General features: G+C 47.3%; 1 protein-coding gene across 1 annotated transcript in view; it reads right to left on the reverse strand.

Moving 5' to 3' along the window:
- Window positions 1-577: 577 nt before the first annotated feature.
- LOC118091137 (putative thioesterase PNKD) overlaps window positions 578-21,891 on the reverse strand; it is a 42,202-nt gene continuing 20,888 nt past the window's right edge. Inside the window, 10 exon segments of the mRNA XM_035127799.3 lie at window positions 578-8,287; window positions 10,180-10,295; window positions 10,487-10,552; window positions 10,555-10,572; window positions 11,058-11,091; window positions 11,093-11,222; window positions 12,295-12,387; window positions 12,711-12,769; window positions 17,606-17,718; window positions 19,073-19,188. Coding sequence (XP_034983690.3) covers window positions 8,114-8,287; window positions 10,180-10,295; window positions 10,487-10,552; window positions 10,555-10,572; window positions 11,058-11,091; window positions 11,093-11,222; window positions 12,295-12,387; window positions 12,711-12,769; window positions 17,606-17,718; window positions 19,073-19,188 — 919 coding nt within the window. The 3' untranslated portion in view covers window positions 578-8,113.

The following is a 21,891-nucleotide window of genomic DNA, read 5'->3' on the forward strand; positions in this document are numbered from 1 at the left end:
TAAGACCATGTTAGTGTCAACACATCCAATTCCCACCCACCCCCTGGCAAAAACAGCAAAAGGACATCTTTGCAGCTCCTTCAGGCTACTTCTTGGAGACAGCTGCAGGAGATCAGTCCCTCTTTCCCAGCCTGCCAAATTTAAAACGGAATCTCCCTCCATCCGCCTCCCCTTTGTGGCACACACACTGTCCACAGCTGGACATGTATGATCTGACTTCCATTTCAAGCTGGGGTTGTTTTCCATTAATCAAAAACATTTGTCATGGGCTGCCAAGCCACTAAAACAGAAGAGCATGATGTTCTTATATAGCCCTATAATATAAAAGCTGTGCTTTACAAGAGATCAATGGCAAGCCAGAGAGGTTGGAAACTGATAAACAAGCCATTGCTGTACATTTAGGAATGCAGTTCAAATGAATGCGAACATTATCAGATCCATCATAGTGACGTTTTTTGGTTTTTTTTGCTTGAAGATAACTTGGGGAGGGGCCAGCTGCCTTAGGACATGTAGGGAAACTTCAAATTCTAGTAGCTTCCTTGCCACCTGACTCACTGATATTTTAAAATACCCAGAATTGGGGGGAGAGAAGCCTAACCCTCAGCCTTCAAAGTTTTGAAAGGAGTATCTGAAGCTCTTGCCCAGGAAAAAGTACATCCCAGCTCCTTTCCTTCCCCAAGGTTGGTGCCTACTCATTCCATCTGTGATTCATTTCCAAGACTGCAGAAACACAAAACTTCCACACGGTGGCAGCCTCTCCCCATTTACATCTTGTAAGGAGGATTTTGGTACTATTTGAGAAATTTACTACCAGGTATATGATAAATCCAAGTTGGCTGCTCCCTGGGATGGGGCACCCACCACAAGCGACCCAGGTTTTCGCCCTCCCAAGATTGTCAGGACCAGACTGCAAAAGAGCTGCTATATAACCTTTGAGAGATGCTTGGAATTTGGAAACTAGGAATCCACCCGAGTTAGCTTCTCATGTACCTTTGCGACGGGAGAAGCTGCACTTTCTAGAATTCTCCCGTACATTTGTTTGTGTTTCTGGTGCCCGGGGTGGTGATGGGAGAGCTGAGGAAAGAAACTATGTAGCTGAATGAAAGCCCTTATCATCTTTCCACAGAAGAGGCAAGTAGCATCTTTTGAGCCTGAGTTTCTTTTTATATAAAATGGAAAGGGGTAGTGAGCTGCCTTTATGGTTACAAGCCATTTTTCTAACAAAGCCCTCACCCCCCAAAGACTGTGCAATGATTGGAAGGAAATTCTTCAGGCAAAGTATCTCCCTGTTGGCAAAACATTTCCATTTCGCTTCTTTCTCTCTCTCATATAGAAAACTGCCATGCCTACTCAGTCTGAATCAAAGAGCTGATACTCACTTATCTAACAGAGCAGTTTCCTGAAGAAAAAATAATAATTTATTATTTATACCCCGCCCATCTGGCTGGGTTTCCCCAGCCACTCTGGGCGGCTTCCAACAGAAAAATAAAATATAGTAATCTATTAAACATTAAAAGCTTTCCTAAACAGGGCTGCCTTCAGGTGTCTTCTAAATGTCTGGTAGTTATGTTTCTTTTTGATATCTGGTGGGAGGGTGTTCCACAGGGCGGGCGCCACTACCGAGAAGGCCCTCTGCCTAGTTCCCTGCAACTTGGCTTCTCGCAACAAGGGAACTGACAGAAGGCCCTCGGCACTGGACCTCAGTGTCCGGGCAGAACGATGGGGGTGGAGACGCTCCTTCAGGTATACTGGACAGAGGCCATTTAGGGCTTTAAAGGTCAGCACCAACACTTTGGCTCGGAAACATACTGGGAGCCAATGCAGATCTTTCAAGATCTGTGTTAATGTGGTCTCAGCGGCCACTCCCAGTCACCAGTCTAGCTGCCGCATTCTGGATTAGTTGTAGTTTCTGGGTCACCTTCAAAGGTAGCCCCACGTAAAGCGCATTGCAGTAGTGCAAGCGAGAGATAACTAGAGTATGCACCACTCTGGCGAGACAGTCCGCAGGCAGGTAGGGTCTCAGCCTGCGTACCAGATGGAGCCGATAAACACAGAATTGACCTGCGCCCCCATGGACAGCTGTGAGTCCAAAATGACTCCCAGGCTGCACACCTGGTCCTTCAGGCGCACAGCTACCCCATTCAGGACCAGGGAGTCTTCCACACCTGCCCGCCTCCTGTCCCCCATAAACAGTACCTCTGTCTTGTCAGGATTCAACCTCAATCAGTACATTTTCATAAATCTTGGCTTGTGCCAGAAATCGAAAATCTGTGTCCCCTCTAGTTGTTGCTGGAGCTAAACTACCCATCGCCTCCAGCACAGGCAATGCTTAAGGCTGATGGGAGTTGTAGTTTAGCAAGATCTGAAGGGCCGCAGATTTGCCACCTCTGGCCTACATACTTAGCTTTGCCTATACAGTGAAATCCAGGTCAACAGCGGTTGTTGCATCCATCAAGACACCCTTTTGCAAAATCCCTATGGAGAAGGGCTTCTTAGCTCAGTTGTCAGCAGCTTATATAAGAGGAAAACATCTGGGAGAGAAAATGAGGAAACTTGGCAACTGGTTTGGCCTCTAGAGAGGCTTCTTGCCTCCAGAGAGTTCATTGATCTCTCCCCAGCAGGAACCAAGAATATAATAAGTTTCATGTCCTCTCTTGCCCTGGAGGAAAGATGGGAGGGATCAATGTAGGTGGGAAATACAGAAGCAAGGATCAGGAAAGGCTGGCTGCAGCTCAGATGTAGGGCACTGGATTTGCATACAGAAAGTCCATGGCAGTTATGTCTCCAGAGTCAAGGCACTATGCCTCTGGATGCCAGTGGCTAGGAATCACAAGAGTTGATAGTGTTGGTGTGTGTGTTCAGGACCCTGGACTAGTCAGGCATTTGGTCTGACCAAGGTGGTCTCTTCTTGTGCCCTTAATCCCTGGCATCTCCAGATAAGGCTGGGAAGGCCCATGCCTGAAATTTTGGAGTACTGCTGCCAGTCCATGTAGACAATACTAATGGACCAATGGTCTAACTCAGTACTGTATAAAGCAGCCAGCTTCGTTAAGTTCCTGTAATCAAGACAAAAGACCGAGAAGCCTCAGCAGAACTAGGAAACCTAGTCAGAGTGTAGCAACACAGGATATTTAGACAATACCTTTCATAGTGTAAATGTTACTCAGAAGTAGCATTTCAAATATCTCTCGGACAGGACCAAGCCATCTTGCAGAAAGGGGGGGGGGACACATCTGAACACTTCACCATGTTGCAAAAAAAAAATCTAGCATACGTGAGGGAGTGTTGCTCAGTCTTTTCCCTGCTGTGCGAGCTTTTCACGGACAGCAGCCCATTCAAGCATGCCATTTTGCCACCTGCCTTATGGAAAGGTGTACAGCCAAGGAAGGGCAAGACCATCTTACACCAATTTACGCACATGTGAAATTTGTCCTGTCATAAAGTATCCCTCAAATTAATGCAGTTCTTAAATCAGCTGCCATGGGAGACTGACACATTTCCTGAAGTTTGCACTTCTGTTGTTAAGAAGAACAGAAAAAAGACACCCAAAGCTTCCCCCCCCCCCCGGCTTTATGCTGTTTTGTGTAATGCTAACTTTTTCATTGCAATTCAGAATGCTGCTTGCATCAAAGATCAGCTGGTGTGCATGGGAACAGTGACATCCAACACACACACACACACACACACACACACACACACACACACACACACACACACACTTCTATGCCTTTTGGTGCAGTTTTATTTTTGGATCTTTAGCAGCAGAGCATTTCTTCGCCGTCCTTGATCTTCCAACAAATCTACCCTCTCTTGTGTACTGAAATGTCCCTGGCGTTTTGTGGATTACTTTTGGAAGGCTGGATCATAGCTGCCAAGTTATCCCTTTTTTGAGGGATTTTCCCTTATGCTGAATAGGCTTCCTCGCGAGAAAAGTGAAAACTTGGCAGCTATGGGCTGGATATACTTCTGCAATGCCCATGTCTTGGAAACATGCTTATAAAAAGGGAAGGAAGGGAGAGACACTCTGGGGTGAAACTGACATACCTTTTTAGGAAGGTGTCTCCCTCCCCACACAGTCTATATCCTGCATTGTAGAGAATGGAGAATGAAGTAGGACTTTTGGGGGAGGTTGTGCAATGAGGGGGGCACTGTGCACTTCTCAAGATTAACACAGAGTAAATAGGGGTATTGGCAAGTAAACCCACAGGGCTCCCTACCAGTTCCTACAAGCTTGGTTGCATCAATTCCCCCCCCCCTCCAAAGCAGCATTTTAAAGGCCTGTTAGATGACAAGAAACCAAACAAAAACCAATGTCAAACTCAAGAAAAGCCCAAAATTTATTGGGAGATTCAAATCCAAACAAATATCACATTGTGTGCTACATAAATCTTTGGCCCTATCCCTTATATTATCAGGTGTGAGGAACCTTTGGCCCTCCAGATGTTGCTAAACTACAACTCCCATCAGCCCCAGAAAGCATGGCCAATGGTGGGAGTTTTAGTTTAGCAACATCTGGAGGGCAAAGGGTTCCTCGCACCTGCCTTTGATTATCACATTCAGAGCCACCAGCCTGCCAGCATTTTGAGGGAATAGTTCAGTGGCATATCAAAGCATTAGGCTTTAGCATTTAAAGTGGTTAAAGCAATTGTCGTCCTAGTCGTGCAACAAGTCCACTTTCTGAGAAAGAAAAATAACACCAGACCTTTTGCAGGCTGGAAAGTGACAGGAAACGCACTGATGAACAAATAAATTAATAAAGGGAAAGACACGTAAACACGCTGCAGGCAAATTGGGATGAATTCAGAACAAATGACTTCGTTGCCATATGACCTGCCCTCCACAATAAACAAATCCGAAGGAATGCTCATTGAAGACTGCTGAGACTTGGCTGGGCGAGCTGGGAGGCACAACCTACCTCAGTTGTGCCCATATGGACACCTGGCACAGCACAAAGGTACACTGCATGGGGGTAGAGCGTCTGCGTGTTGCTATGTCCACAGAACCGCCATCCCCTTTACCAGAAAAACTCTTAATATTGGGATGGGCTTGGGAAGTCTGCACTTGGGAGTTCAGCCAGACAGAACATTAGGGATGCTGCTGGTCCATCAGCCCACCTTGTTGCCCAACAGCATCCCTGACCGAGCTGACACTACAAGCCCCTGTGCAAGCCAGACCCTCTCCTCTGCTTCATATCTTAGTGCATCTCCAGGGAATTTGGTATTAGAATTATCAGTTCCCTTACATGGGCTTCCTATAGGAAGGTAAGATAACAGAGGTCCCTGGGTGTGACAAGGTGGTTGTGTGACCAAAGCCACTTTCTCCCACCCCAGATAGCACAGGTTGCCAAGCAAAACTCCTAGGCCTCATGCTACCTCTTGTTGTGCAAAGAGTGAGGGTGAACTAGCTTATGCACCTGCCCTTGTTGCAGCAGCAAGCTCAGAGGAATGAAGTGTATTTCAGGAGCTTAACATTTCTTTTCTCTGCGTAAAAGACCCTGGCAAAGCCAAGGTTTTGCGCCACCCATCACCAGCTTTTCCTTCCATTGTAGTCCTACACACGCTAACTAGGGAGTAGGCCCCATTGAACTCACAGTATGACTTATTTCCGACTGGCCTGCACATTCTGCTCCCCTGAATCCAGGGACATAAGCCTACACTGATGTATACACAGAGAGAAGGCAGAGCTATCCTGTGGTTCTGGTTGTCCCAGCCCTTCTGCTAGGGACTTGGATAGGGTTGGGAAGGGGGCCAAATGCAGCCCTTCCGGCCTCTCCATCTGTTCCTCAAGGCTCATTGCAGGCCACCCACCTTCCAAAGGCCATACCCCTCACTGGCCCTGCTCGGCAACCCCCTCCAGTTCTTCGCTTTTCCCCCCCTGGCTGGAATGTGTTATTAAATGGTGGCGGTGCTTCTTTCTTGCCAGGATGAAGCAGGCGGGGGAGAAGAAAGAATGTAGAGAATTCTGGTTGTGTTTGGCTAGAATGCAGCCTACTGTACAAAAGGTGAAAGAGTCAAATCTAATGCTCTACGCACTTTTGCCTCTGCTCCCACCCATAACAGGAAGGAAGGTGGCCCCCATAAGGTTGCACCTTAAGGGAATGTGGCCCTTGGGCTGAAAAAGATTACCCATCTGCTGTAATAGAAAAAACTTGGGTAGGTCTTGAGAACCAATGTTCATTCAAATGAGGCTCTCAAGACACCATCCTTCCAAGATCTGTTACTACGCCTGGTTTCCTGCAGGTAATGCCTTCTCCTGCCAATACTTTGCCTTCGTGTTTCAATACAGAGCAATCCTTGGCATGTTTACTCAGATGGAAGTCCCTCTGTGTTCAATAGGCCTTACTCCTTTGTCACTGTGTTTAGGATTCCAGCCTAAACCTGATGGCTCAATGGCCCAGTCATCAGCTACTCACACTTTATCCTCCTTCCTGCAGAGTTAAGACTGTGTAGGTGTTCACTTCACAGCGCAATGAGTATTTTGACTGATCTTTGAGAGGCTGTGCAAAAGAAACACATTTTTCACCTACCTGAGGTTACGCACACTGCGTGTGCAGCATTGTAAGCCTCCATTCTCAGTTTTGTTTTACTGACACCACAAAGCCTCAGCCTTTGACAGAAGAACTGAAGGTGCAAACTGAAACAGCAGTTCTCTTACAATTTCACAGCAGTCACTTTTAAAAACACACACACACACAGTTTCATGTCTTTGCAAAATAGAGCCAAACATATGTAGTGTCCACAATGGAGAATACATTAAAATGTAAAATGGACCCGACCCCAAAAAAACTGATTGCATAATAATCTATCGAGCTATTTTATTTCATCGCCAATGAATTTTAAAAAAGAAAAGAGATTACGCTCTTTTGAGCCTCTCGTTATAACAACCCTGCGCTATAAAACTCATAGAAACTCAGCTAGCAGGAGCCAAACTCAACTATATACAGATAAATACCAACCATATGGCCACAGTGCTGAGCTTCAGTTAAAAACACCCCCAGAGCCATTAATGTACAATCTCCCTTGAGAACATCTTGCATGTGGTGCCAGTGGAAGAAAGCCACGTATGCCATGGGGGTGGTAGGAGGTGGTGGCATGCCTCCCTGACTTCATTCTCCTGCTCCCGTGGGATGCACAGCCATTGCTGGCCTGAACTCTATGCATTCCTGGTAAGCGCTTGTGCTTTGAGAGGCAGCTTGGAGAAACACTAGGTGCACCACAAGCCTGGAAACCTGCCTTGCAAGTACATGGAGCACAAATCCAAGCTTGGCCCAGCAGCAAGGACTACATATGCCCACCTGGCTCAACTGCAGAGAAAGTTTAAAACATTTTTATATTAACAGGAGTCAGAAGAGAAGGAACAAAGTTGAAGATGCCAAATGGCAGGACACCTTCTCTCCTCGGATGTAGATGATTTTTTCAAAAGTGCTCAGCTGCCCAAGATTTTGGTTTTGGGGAGTAGGAATATTGGGGAGGCAAAAGTTCCTCCTGATGTGCTAGATAAGAGATGGAAGACTGTTTCGCATGTGTACACCTGTCTCTCCAGATGAGGGGACAAAGTGACAGGATTGTGCTTGTAAGATGACCTAATAGACCCCCCTGAGCTAGAAATAGGCTGGCACACTAAAAAACAAATACACACACTCTGAAAATAAAGATGTACATTTCAGCATCTCATCACCCCAGGCGCTGCTTTCTGCTGCTCCATCGCTTCTCCCTCCCACCCACCCCCCAGCACCCCCACCAGCAGGTGTTTTGAAAACAGCAGGGGATATGGAGCCACCCAAGCACACCTGGTTTCAAAGACATCCACTACCAAACACCTTTGCAGCTGAAAGGCTGCAAGTCCCATTTGCCATGCCTCATGGATAAGCAGCAGCACCAACAAAACCTTCTGGGGGCCGGGGAGCTCAAGAAGCGTGCCTGAACCCCTCCGGTTTTCTTTGCCATTTCACTTCGCACTTCGTGAGAGATCAGCATCCAAGTAGATCCCTCCTCATTAGCATAGTAGAGCCCATGATGTGATGATCAGGCTCCTCCTTGCAGAGAGGCCCTGCCTGGCCCCTGCCCGCGGGTACACCCTGAATGTGGCTCCAGCCTGACACCACCCGAGGTTGCTAGTTTGCTTTGAAGACATCCTTCCGCAGCCGCACTTCCTTCAGCACCCGGGCCCGGAAGGTGTCCCAGTCCTCGTCCCTTTGGCGCTTCATCCCCACGGCTTCTTGCACCTCCGGGCAGTGCGTCCGCAGGAAGGGATTGTACTGCTTCTCCTCGCCGATGGTAGAAGGGCACTTTAGGAGAGAGAACAAGACAGGCACACACTGTGAGCATGGACAATGGGCAGCACAAAGCAGTAACTCTCCTCCTAACTGCTTTCACGTTTGCCGCTTTCCTTTGAATGGAGGGGAGGGGAGGCCAGGACTTTGGCATGTCGGGCAAATTGGACCCCCTCAACTTTATACCTGGCCCTTTTTGCTCTTTCGAATTTGACCTCAAACGCTTTTGATCTTAGCCCTTGGGTGACTTTTTGCGGGATGTGAAAGCAGTACAGGCAACATAAAGCTCCCCGTCAGGCCATGCCAGCTTTAACTTTGGTGATGTTTTGCATAGATCCCAACCAAACTACTACAGTGGAGACTTGGTTCTCGAACGTCTCTGTTGACAAGCAATTCAGAACCGAACGCCAAAAATCCGGAAGTAACTGCTTCCGTTTTCTAACGCGCCTCGGAAGTAGAACGGCTTACGCTGCATGTTCCCCCCCCCATTTTTTCAATGGATTTTGCTGACTGCCCATTGATCCTCAGTTATCGAATGTTTCGAAAGCCGAACGGTCTTCCGGAACAGATTACGTCCGAAAACAGAGGTTCCACTATACCAGTATTGCTACTCAAAAATGTAATTTAATTCGGTGTTAGGTTATGGCATTGCAAAGACCACCACTGCTCTCTGCACAGATGGCTCACAGTTATTGTTATTATAATTTGTTAAATTTATTAGTCACTTTTTTTGCCATGGCAACTCAAAACGATTTACCAAAAGCACAGACATACCTTAAAACCACAGAACATTCCGCCCACTCTAAAAGGCCATAGGCCTGGTTAAAAAGGAATGTTTTTGCCTGGCGGCCAAAGATATACTATGGTGGCACCAGCTTAGCCTCCCCGGGAAGAGCATTCTAAAAATGGGGAGCCACCACCGAAAAGGCCACCGAAAAGTCCTGTTCTCATGTTCTCACAATCTGGGTAAGTAGAACAATGGAAGGAGTGGACAATTAGATGCAGGTGAGGTTCAGATAACTGCAGAGAGAGATACTATACGAGGGCCTGTGAAACTAGGCCAAGCTCTGCAACAGAAATGAACCCAGAAGGAATTTAGAAGTTAGGTAAGCAACGATGATGAAAATGGGCAGCAATTACAGGCACAGGAACATCACAATGAAAGAGAGACTGAGGTGGGGGGGGGGCGCAGGGGACAGTGGGGCCCAGCAAAACTGTGGATTGAGTTTCCACATGCATGCTTGCCTGAGTACTTGCACACTTGGTTGGGTGTGGTTAATTCCCCCCAGGTCTAATGCACTGGCGATACCTGAAAAGCAACCTATTGATATCCCACAGAAAGGAAGGCAAAGTGAATGGGCAAGCAACTGAGGCAGCGAGACCACAGCATGCAAGAATTCACCAAGAGACCCACAGCCTCCCAGACAAGCAGATCCCAGCTGAGAAAGTACCACCTGCCACATTCCCCAGGCCGGTTCTGCACCAGACAACCACCCCACTCCAGACGTCCAGAAGGGAGGAACCAAAATCAAAAACCAGATGCCTGCAGTTAAGGAGACAGAGGCAGGAAACTCCCTGGAACAGGTGTTTCCCAGCTGCGCAAGAGAGCCAGGAAGCTGCTCTTGGATGAATGCCATGGCACCTGCAGTAGATGGAGGCGGCTGGACAAAGGGGGCCTTGGAGAAGTGGGCATGTGCACAGGAACTGAAGGGGAATGGAGGGAAACAAAGAAATACACACACAGCACCAGCTGGTTGAGTCTCTTGTCCATAAGAACACCCCAAGAATCCATCAATTCCGCCCCCCGCCCCAGCCACTTTTCTCCAATTCTCTCTTGATTCTACAGGGACCACAGCTGATCTGAAAGAACCAGCTCATGCATGCATGCAAGCACCCACCCCTCTCACCGTGCTTCTCTTCTCAACCCGCTGTTGATTCACCCACTGTAGCTTCTGCTCCAGGACGGGATTCTCCACCTCCAGAAGGCGTGCAAACATTAAACACTCTGAAGCATACTCGTGCCCTATTGAAAAAAGGAACAGTCAGTCCACAGGGGTTGTGTTGATGCAGGGCTTCATCCTGCTGAGTTTCACTCCCAGTGACCCTCTAGTGCCTTCACCTCCTCTAATTCCCATCCAGCCATTGCCCTACTTTAGGACCAGCGTAAAAGGAGGTGGGCATCGTTTCTGCCCGTGCAGCTATTCCAGCTCCTACCTGGCCAAAGCAGTGTGTCTTCAGCAAGATCAGCTGCCGTGTCCAGCGATGCCAGCATTGTTTCTGCGTCCCTTCAAATATCCGACCTGGACGGTTAAGGAACAAAGAGTTAATTTCTACAGGGAAGAAGCACAAAAATAAAGTTCGGAAGCATAGGGAGAGCTGCTTTACACCAAATCAGACCACTGATCTGTCTAGCTCAACATTGTCTCCACTGACTGATGGCGGCTTTCCATGATTTCAGACAGGGATTGAACTTGGGGCATTTGCATGCAAAGCAGATGTTCTACTGCTGAGCTACAACCCTTCCCCAGACACCTTTTCTCCCCTTAAGTGTCTCCTCTCTCACAGACACTGCACACTCCCAGAGAAGAGGACCAAATCCCTTCTCTCCTCTTCCCACCAACAATCTTGGAGCTTGTTGTAGATGCCTCCACACAAATTAACCACTGGGACCACAAGTGCAGCTGCTGCCTTCTAGTGCCTAGGGGAGGCTTCCATATGATGAGAAGCACAACCTCCCAGGAAGCAACAGCTGTCCTGTATCCCCCCCCTTCCCCCACTGACTTACCACAGCCAGAGAGGAAAAGGAGGTCTCCCGAGAAGGAGAGAGGCTGGCCCTTCAAAAGGTTTGCCATCCAGCACGTACACCATATGCCCCACAGTGTGTCCCGGCGTGAAGAGGGCCTTGAAGTTCAGACGTCCTATCACAACGGTCTCTTTATCTGAGAGGGGACTAGAATGCAACAGTTGGGTTTGTGAGCACGAGGAGGAAGGAAAACCATATTACCCGCCTGGAAGACCTTAGCTTGGCCCATAGGCTAACCTAGATGCTGGCCCACACCAAGGGCGCAGAAATCACACCTCCGTGGCTAGGGAGCTGCTCGCCTGTCTGCACGCTCCTCCACTGCTATGGGCGGCTGGGCCGCAAGCGTTGGAGGGGGTGCCGATATAGCTCCTTACCAATGGTGCAAAAGAGCCTAGGCATGTCTCTGCACGGAGGAGACTTGGACCCCAGTTCTTGACTGGCCAAATGCTTCCTATGGAAAATGTCATAGCAGCTTGCCATAGAGTGAGAGTGGGGGGACGTTTGCCTGTCAAGGGCCATATTCCCTTGGGGATAATCTGTCAGGTGCCACACTCCTTTTTCCGCTCTTTCTCTCTCTCTTTTTTCTCCCCTCTGCCCTATGGGCTGTTTAAAGGTAAAGGGTAAAGGGACCCCCTGACGACTTTGGGGTTGCGGCACTCATCTCGCTTTACTGGCCGAGGGAGCCGGCATACAGCTTCCGGGTCATGACTAAGACGCTTCTGGTGAAGCCAGAGCAGCGCACGGAAACGCCATTTACCTTCCTGCTGGAGCGGTACCTATTTATCTACTTGCACTTTGATGTGCTTTCAAACTGCTAGGTTGGCAGGAGCAGGGACCGAGCAATGGGAGCTCACCCCGTCATGGGGATTCGAACCGCCGACCTTCTGATCGCTTCCATTGCTCCACCCATTTAGTGATCCCACCCCATATTTCCACTCCCCCTCACTCTCTATCTGGGACCTTCCAGTCTTCATGAAATTGGGCTGAGGGGCCACAGATTGCCCATACCAGCTTAGGAGGAGGAGGAGCCAGGAACACTAGCAAATGCTGTAGGTGCCTGCTGCTCCCCAGGACCCATTTAAAACTTCGGATTATTCTTTACAGCCTCCTGACAGATCCCCAGCTAATGGGAGGATTTGCCTATACATTCCAGGCTCAGGATGGGAACATTTTATCCTACACTTATCCACAGGGGAGGAGAAATAAAAAGGGCACTTACTCTGTCAATTCTGGGATGTCATCATAGCTGCTGCCATAGACTCGGCAAGAGCTGTGCCGCCTCCTCAGCGCTGCATTGCCTCCACTGTGATCCCTGTGAGAGAAAACACGCTTGTTATAAAGCCACAGTGTAACAAAAAAGCTCATCTACCTACCGGTCCTCATTTCACCTACCAGATTTCAGTGCCCAGAGCCAGAGATGTGTTCCCAAAGAAGGCATGATGGGGGCAATTCCCTTCCAGCCGGGTCACAGAGGATGAAGAGTCCCAAATATTATATTCTTTCCCTGCCCCCTCCCCCCGCAAACGTCTGCATGGTTGGCACCCAAAGATGGTTGCAGAGCATTTGCTCAGCACACCTGTATTTTGAGGCCTTCTAGGGCCCATTGAGGGAAAGGGAAGGAGGGAGCCCCCTTACCAATGCTTGTGAGTGCACAGGATGGCCTCCAACGTCACCCCCTCTTCCTCGATGACCGACTGCAGAGAGAGAGAGAGAGAAAGGTTTATACGAGAGGCCCGTGTCCTGCCTCCCAGGAAAAGGCCTGAAAGAAAGCTAGCCTGAAACCGAGGAACATCCTCCTGCTCTGTATAAGAGAAACAGGTGCTGCATGGCAAAGGCAGGGGAGGGGTTTATGGCATTGCAGGAACCGGAGTCACACAGCACAGCCAGAGGGACTGAGAAAGGCAAGGCAGCTGATCCCTATTTCAGGGCTTAGATAAGTCTAGCAGAAGGCCATTCCGATAAGATATATGACTCAACAGGGCAGGAGAGAGCAGTCTGGAAAGCGACAAACACAGAATAGTATCACAAGCAAATGTGAAGGGCAAAGAGGCTTGGAAATATCAACAATCAGATTTCTAAACTGATTTTATGTGTATATATATATATATATATTAAAAAAAAAACCTAAGTTGAATGTTTTTAAAAAAACAATTACATGCATAAAGTGCTGTCTTCCAGAACTAATGTATGTACAGATACTAAGTCTTGTGTGCAGACATCCGCGTGGCATCAAAACAGACTTGGAAAATCATTTACATTAAAAATTAAGCTCACATCCACAGGGTATACTTCAATATAAAGCAATAATATAATTTCTCCATAGTGGTTGCTGTGACTAGGACAGAAAGGGGATTACTGTCCTATTATATTGTTAATAAACAATATAAATAAACTGATCTTCAGTTAGTTTTTTAACTGTTTCGTAAATGTTTTAATTACATTTTGTACATGACTTTGGGACATTTGTGGAAGACAATTAATAAAACAACATGTCTCCCTGTGGCCTGAGCATTGTGTGTGTGTGTGTGTGACACACAAACACACACACACAGAGAGAGGGAGGGAGGGAGGGAGGGAGGGAGGGAAGCAACACATGAAGTGACAACACAAACTGATTAAGAATAAGTCTCATGCCAGCATACAAGAAAGCATCTAGGCCAAGCTGCACTGAGGTATCTGCAATTGATCTCTTGGCAGGGGCACTGGGCAAAAGGGATGCTGAGCTGTTGCTATGATCAAAATCCCTGTTTTTGTGATCAAAATGTATTGTAATGTACAGTACATTAAAGGGCCAGTGTAAGGTTTAAAGCCCAAGCCTTCAGCTACTGGGCAGTGCCACTTTCCCTCATCAGTTACATATTCCCAGGCCATCTGTCTTTTATCCACTTTGTTCAGCTATAAAGAGGTTACTGGAACTGGAGCAACAGAGCACTAAGTTTGTGCATTACACTCACCTCCCAGAATCCTTGGCTAGGATTCCTTCCGGTTTGTCTTTGTGGAATTTTCTTGCAGGTACGGGCATATTTTGTTGCTTCTGCTTCAGCATTAAGCTGTTACTTCAACTGCAATTCACACGGCATCGCTCTCTATCAGAACGGCACCTAGACAAAGCCCCTGAATTGGGTCACGGAGGGAGGAATAGCTTCTAGCAGCCCCTCACCCTCCAGTTCTCAATCTGGATCCCCAGCTTTTCCTCTCCGGGTCATTGGTCTGGCTGTCTCATCCGGCCACCCGGCATGTCTGCATCTGAACAAAGCAGCACAGCCGCTTCTCAAGTATAACAGGAAGAGCCAGCCGGGCGGGAGCCTTTGAAGGGAAAACACGAAACAAGCCCCAAGCAGGAGGGATGGTGCGCATCATGTGAGGCTGCCGCTCTAAACTTGGAATGACCTTGGCCATGGCCAGCTCCTACTTAGCCAATTGCAGATGGTCAGGAAAGCAGAGTGGCAGGAACCAAAGCCTCAGGCAAGAGACAGTGAGGAGCAGGCTTGGGAGAGGGGTCAATCAGAGATTTAAAATTATCGGGAGGGGGGGGGGCTGAAAGCAGCAACTAATACCACTGAAGGAAGTCAAACATGTTCGTCTCTGGGTGGGGTGGCTGGCCCCAATTGAATGTAAACAGGGCTCCACATGCCAAGGCAACAGTACAAATTGCATTATCAGTTTTCAGTCTCTGCTTTAACAGCACTTGCCCCCTGCAGCAGGGGGACACTCTCCTGGCAGTTCCCCCAGCCACCCCCAAAAGGGGATGAGGTCTGAGCCAGGGAATGGGTCATGCGTGCGCAACCACGTGAGGGAAGCTTGGGGTCTGAATGAGCGGGAGGCCCAGCTGAGCGAGCAGGAAGGCAGCTGGGTGGGCGGCCAAGCAGGCCTTAACAGGCTTCCCATTGATAGATAGATACATTATTGTCCTTGTACATAGTACAATGAAATTGAATGCCACACAGCCACACATACACACATATCACAACTCCCCAAGATCATATTATTTAGTTACAGCATTTAAGATGGTTATAGCTCTTGGATCAAAACTGTTTTTTAATCTATTTCTTCTTGATTGAATTGTTCTGTATCTCTTGCCCGAAGGATTGTATTGCTGCCCCCAGTTTGGCCAGAACTCGCCCCTCGCCATCTTTATTCCCCTCTGTGAGTGGCAGCAAGATCTTGGGACTGGGGTGAGCTATGAGGGGATGAGAGGTTGAAGGGGCTGTGAAAGAATGGCATCTGAAGGGGGAGGGTTGGCAAGGAGGCTGTGGGTTGGAGACGAACATGAACAGGGGCAGCAGCCCCTAGTATTTTGTAAAAGGCTAAACCTGGCTTAGTTTACAACTGATTTAGTGAATGCAGTTTCTTTCTATTAATTCGGCTTCCTTTTTCCTCTGCTCCCTTTCTTCTGCTTTAAATAAAATCTGTTCCCTTTTATATTTCAACCTTGAAGTTGCTTACCTTTTTTGCCTAGCTGTGGGAACTGGATGATTTGCATTACCTAGCGTGCAATTCCCTCCTGCTCTAAGCCTGTAAAGAGAGGGGAGTGGAAAGGACAGATGGAGGACTTGCCTAGCCAGATCCAGAGGCTTACTATGAGGAATCATCTCATCTCATATTAATCCTCCACAGCTCCAGGCACCACCCAGTATGGGAGCGGGGGGGGGGGGGGGAATGGGAGGTAGGGACATCTGAAGATTAACACACACAATGCCTCCCTATCTGCTTTTTCTGAGAGAAGCCAGGTGGGTCATGGGCCTCTCTGCCACATTCCCATACTGGGAATGGGTGCTGAGGGATTTGCTACCCGTAGCAAATGATTCCTGCATTGCAAGGGGGTTGGACCAGGTATGACCCTTTCAGTCCCTTCCAACTCTCCAATTCTATGATGTCATACTATGTACTATGTGCCTCTGAAGGACCAGGTGAGCAGCCTGGGAGTCATTTTGGACTCGCAGCTGTCCATGCAGGTGCAGGTCAATTCTGTGTCCAGGGCAGCTGTTTACCAGCTCCATCTGGTACGCAGGCTGAGTCCCTATTTGCCCACAGACTGCCTCGCCAGAGTGGTGCATGCTCTGGTTATCTCTCGCTTGGACTACTGCAATGCACTCTATGTGGGGCTACCTTTGAAGGTGACCCGGAAACTACAACTAATCCAGAATGCGGCAGCTAGATTGGTGACTGGGAGTGGCCGCCGAGACCACATAACACAGGTCTTGAAAGACCTACATTGGCTCCCAGTACGTCTCTGAGCACAATTCAAAGTGTTGGTACTGACCTTTAAAGCCCTAAAGGGCCTCGGTCCAGTATATCTGAAGGAGCGTCTCCACCCCCATCTTTCTACCTGGACACTGAGGTCCAGCGCTGAGGGCTTTCCAGCGGTTCCCTCGCTGCGAGAAGCCAAGTTACAGGGAACCAGGCTGAGGGCCTTCTCGGTAGTGGCACCCACCCTGTGGAACACCCTCCCACCAGATGTCAAAGAGAACAACTACCAGACTTTTAGAAGACATCTGAAGGCAGCCTTGTTTAGGGAAGCTTTTAATGTTTGATGGATTACTGTATTTTAATATTTTGTTGGAAGCCGCCCAGAGTGGCTGGGGAAGCTCAGCCAGATGGGTGGGGTATAACTACGGTAATAAATTATTATTATTATTATTATTATTATTATTATTATTATTATTATACTTCCTGATTTGCAGCACAGCCAGTTAGCCACTGTGCTACGCTAGCTCTTGGTTTAACTTGCAAAGAATCCCAGGAATTATAACCTGCTGATGACACCAGGAACTCTCTAAATTTCTATCCCCTGCCATCCACCTATAGCCCCACTCACATTACTAGAGTTCCCTGCGGAAAGCAAGATTGCTGACATATTAGCAAAAAATCTACAGAGTAGCTGCTCCACGTGCTCTGTTGGAAGTGTTATTCCTATGCATAGAAAGAGTCACCCAAGTATTTGGGATACTGAAGCCTTTTCTGCAAGTGCAGTGGCTGAACCAGATGATGACCAAACATGCAGGTGCCTTCAACGCTATATTACTACTAATAATAATATAATACAGTGGTGCCTCGCAAGACGAATTTAATTCGTTCTGTGAGTCAATTCGTTTTGCGAAAAAATCGTATTGCAAATCCCATAGGAATGCATTGAATTTATTATTATTATTATTATTATTATTATTATTATTATTATTATTATTTTGCCCATAGGAACACATTAATTGAATTTCAATGCATTCCTATGGGAAACCGCAATTCGCTAAACGAATTTTTCACAAAATGAATTAGTCTTGCGAGGCAACCTCCGATCGCAAAACCCATTCGTCTAGCGCAAAATTCGTCTAGCAGGGCATTCATCTAGCGAGGTACCACTGTAATAGGGATATCTGCTAGGACCTTCTGCGTGCAAGACAGAAGCTCTACCAACTGAGGTACTGTACAGCCCTCCCCCTTTAAATCTGAAGAATCAAATAAGGAGGGAAATGCTAGTCTGGCTCCGCAGGGAGGGAGGAGGGGCGATAGGTGTCGCATTTTGTCTCTCTCACCTGTACTGCCAGTGGGTCAGAGGGGTCTACAGCTGCAGCACAGTTTGAGCCAGTATCAATAACAAGATAGCTGTAGTTATTGGACAGGACTGGGATGGGAAGAATCTTCACTCCTAGGATGACAGAGGCAGATATAGAGCAAAGGAAAGTGGGAAAGTCAACACAACAGACTTTAGCAAATGCAATTTTTATGTTAGCAGTTCTTTTCTTAATACTATTTCTTGTAAAATCACCTACATATAATATCATCTAATGTCACACAATACAGGCAAAATTATCAATTGATGCTCGAGTATTAATAAAATTCCAATATTATAGCAAAATGACATCAAGTGCCTTCAGTGCTGCAGCAGGCAGGCAGCTTATATATACACATACACCCTGAGCTCCTTTGGGATATAAACTTAATAAACGAATAAAAGGACAAAGAAGCACTAAATAATACCACTTCAGACTGCTGGCAGGGGTTCACAGAAGTGAACGCTCCTCCATACAAAAGTGTTCCCTCCACACAGAAAACCAGCACCTCAGGCTTTTCTTTGACATACTAGTTTCCTACATGGAGGGAGTTTCTGTACTAGTTTCTGTATGGAGCAGCATTTAGCAACACACACACACACCCCACTGCCACCTGAATGGTACAGACCAAACATAGGACTAAGTAACCCTGTGAGAACAAGGCTAGAACTTCATGTGGGTGACTACTGTGTGGGAAGATTGTGGAGAGTCTGTTAGGGCGGTTTGTTGGGGGTTTTCATTTTTAAAAGGGTTGGGTGTGTAAGCAGAGAATAAAAATGGCCCCAAACACTTGCTTGTTTCTTATGCTGATAAATAAAACTCTGCATAACATAAAAGCAAGTACAAACACAGAACAAGCGTTAAGCAAACCAATTGGGAAAACTGTTCAAAGCATTTTGGGCACTCTGGAACAGGAGTGGTGGCAGTTAACAAACAAGTTTATTTAAGCAACTGAGGCATTTCCCCCTCTGAAATAGCAGAAGTGGGGGCGAGGGAGAAAGAAAAGAGAAAGTGAAATAATAAATAAAACCCCAGACACTAGCTTGCTGCTGCATGTTCACCTTACTTCAGAAATCAAACTTGCTTATGCCCCTTGCAAGAGCTTAGGCACAAGGAACAGTGTTTAAGTTTTCTTTTTTAACATGTGCAGGACTCTTAAACTCGAAACAGAAAGCCCCAGTTCTTCCAATTTCAGGTGTGGTGTGTAATGAATTTCGGGTCTCAAATGTCTGGATTTTCAGGAGGGGTTCATGGGGGAAGCATCTCAAGCAGCTGGATTCCATGATGGAGTCAAGATTTTGCACTCTGTACACACCACTTTGCAGGTGTTGCCTCTGACCATTAACCACCTGGAAATTTAATCAAAAGAAATACTCAAGCAGTGCACCTCGAAGCAGCAAAGCACACAGGCTCATCGGAAATGCATTGGCGAAAAGACTGGGCACTCACCGCTGAACACCACAGGCTGAGGAACAGAGTGCCCCTGGGGGTAACGCTCCCGCGCTTTCTTCACCTGACGCTTGTAGAACAGGTAGCCCAGCCGAGTGTGGGCATAGAGATTATACCTGAGGGACAGGAAAGACCAATAGTGAGCTGCGCCTGAGCATGTTCATGAACATCATTGACATCATTCCTTTCATCAAGAGTATGCTTAACCATGCAGAGAGCTAATAGCTGCTTCCGTCTGGCTTCTATAGCAAAGCCAAGTAAAATTTTATAGAAGGCTGCAGGTTACAGGGATTAAAACCCTGGGAATCTAGCACAGCACAGATCCACCCAGCCATGCTGGCGATGCTGCTTCAGATTAATGGCTTGTACTTGGAATATGCCAAGTCTCTCTCCAGCCTCCTGCACTATTATTTCTTTTCAAATAATATTTAAATACAATTATGACAGCATTATTTTGCTTTGCACTTTTTCACAAGCTGTCCACCTAACCAAGTGGTTAATGTGTGGATGCCAGGAGAAGAGGGCTTCATTTCAGCCAGTGCTCAGCCCTGCAAAGTTGCTTTCAGCACAAAACCTTTACACTCAGAGCAGGTTTGGTAATATGGAAGAGTGCATCTGAGCATGACCAAAGTGCCCTTTCCTTCCCTACTATGTGAGCTGGCCTCCACAAAACTGAGGTAAGTGAGATGGCAAAACTCTCAGGACAGTCTAAACCAGGCATCCCCAAACTCGGCCCCTCCATATTTTTTAGGACTACAACTCCCATCATCCCTAGCTAACAGGAGCAGTGGTCAGGGATGATGGGAACTGTAGTCCCAAAACATCTGGAGGGCTGAGTTTGGGGGCGCCTGGCCTAAACTACAACTGTAGGATCTTCAAAGTCTGCTGTGGATTCTCTGTTGCTCTACTGTGGAATATTGTGTCTCTTATCACAGGCAGGGTAAAGTACTGTCAAGCACTAGTAAAACCTGCTGAGCTACACAAGTAAATAAGCAGTTACATAGGACTGAAAAGGGACCAAAAAACCAGCTAATTTGGTTAATATACAGGACAAAACAAGTGCACTACAGAACAGTGTAAGAAAACTTGCTATGTCAAGCTCCCTGCTACATACTTTTCTTTCCTGACATTTTTTTATTTGTTACATTTGGCATATCTTTCTATAATGCACTTCACACCCACCATTTTGAAGGCCATGCAAAAGCTCTAATTATTTCTGAACCTGTAAACACTCCCCACATATTTCCAAGCTTTGCTCCATAGCCATGAGGGCTTGAAGCTTATCATTAAAAAATAATGATGATGATGACTGGATGCTCTCATAAACCCTTTAGACTTTTCAGCCAAAAGTCTGTTTCGACTATTGCAAGCATTACACATGAATTTCAGAAGCAAAGTTGTCTCCAAGAAGATTTGTGGGCCACCCACCCATTAAGCACCTTGATTACGTAATGTTCTGACAAAAAAAAGATTTGGAATCTGAAGGAGTCAGTGGGTATCACTGTTGCTCTGGACTCCGCTATGCCTCCAGGACCATCAACTTCAGAAACCACGATGGTCCAAAATGAGGAGAAAAAGAAGAAGAAAGAATCAAGCTTGCTATTTTGTGCAAGCTGCTTGGAAGTTCTTGCTGATGTAGTCACACACCACATGAGACCTTGGTAGCTTGGATGATGGAAACCTTGTAAGACTAGAAGACAACACAATACCACCACATGCAAATAGCACAACAATGGACGTGGAATGATATAAACTGTTTAACTAAAGAGTCCCAGCAGTGCAATGTTTCCCTTTGGAGTATACACAACACGGCTCAAGTGAAACCATTAATTGCTCTTCAACGCTGCATTTTCCCCAAGTATCTCAGATTCCCAGGAATTTACCCAGAAGTGACTTCTAACTCCCAGCGGTTCTCTCCTCAACACATCAGCTGAGCTGCCAGAGAAACATGCCAGCATTTTCTCTAATGTGCTATTGTAGAGACAGCAAGAGGCAGCTACAGTTCATGATCACAGTGAGTGGGCAGAGTTGGGGGGGGGGGGAGAAGAAAGATCAGAGAAGCGCTGTGAGGTAAAGCTGTGCGAGTGGGACTTGCAGGTCGGCGGTTCGAATCTGCGCAACAGAGTGAGCTCCCGTTGCTCTGTCCCAGCTTCTGCCAACCTAGCAGTTCAAAAGCATACCAGTGCAAGTAAATAAATAAGTACTGCTGCGGTGGCGGAAAGGTAAACGGCATTTCCGTGCGCTCTGGCACTCGTCACGGTCCTCTGTGCACCAGTAGTGGTTTAGTCATGCTAGCCACATGACCCGGAAAGCTGTCTGTGGACAGATGCCAGCTCCCTCGGCCTGAAGCAAGATGAGCAGCACCACACTCCATAGTAGCCTTTGACTGGAATTAACCATCCAGGGGACCTACCTGGTAGAGATGAACGCAGGCTCATCCAGCAGACTCTCTCTGAATAAAATGTCAGGCCCTATAGCTGGGATCTGCCTCTGCATTAACCAACGTCCTCTACTGCCATGAGAGAAAAACCAAGCACTTTGCACTGCAGAGCCAACGTTCTCTCCAGCATGCCAGCCAACTGCACCAGCAGAGACTGTTCAGTCAGAACTGTACAGGGTGTTACACAGAGCTACACTTTGTCCATTTGCTTTATCTTAGAAAAGCAGGGCCTTGCAGAGTATTATCTTCAGAACACTTTGAAATCCAGCCAGCTTCTCTCCCCCAGAGCCGTTTCCTGGAAGAAAGACGCATCTTCAAGCTGTGTCCACAGTAACTTCCTCCAGCAAATCAAAATCTGAGAACCGCCAACGCTCCATGA

This window comes from Zootoca vivipara, chromosome 1, assembly GCF_965207765.1.
Source record: "Zootoca vivipara chromosome 1, rZooViv2.hap1.1, whole genome shotgun sequence".
NCBI classification, from domain to species: Eukaryota; Metazoa; Chordata; class Lepidosauria; order Squamata; family Lacertidae; genus Zootoca; species Zootoca vivipara.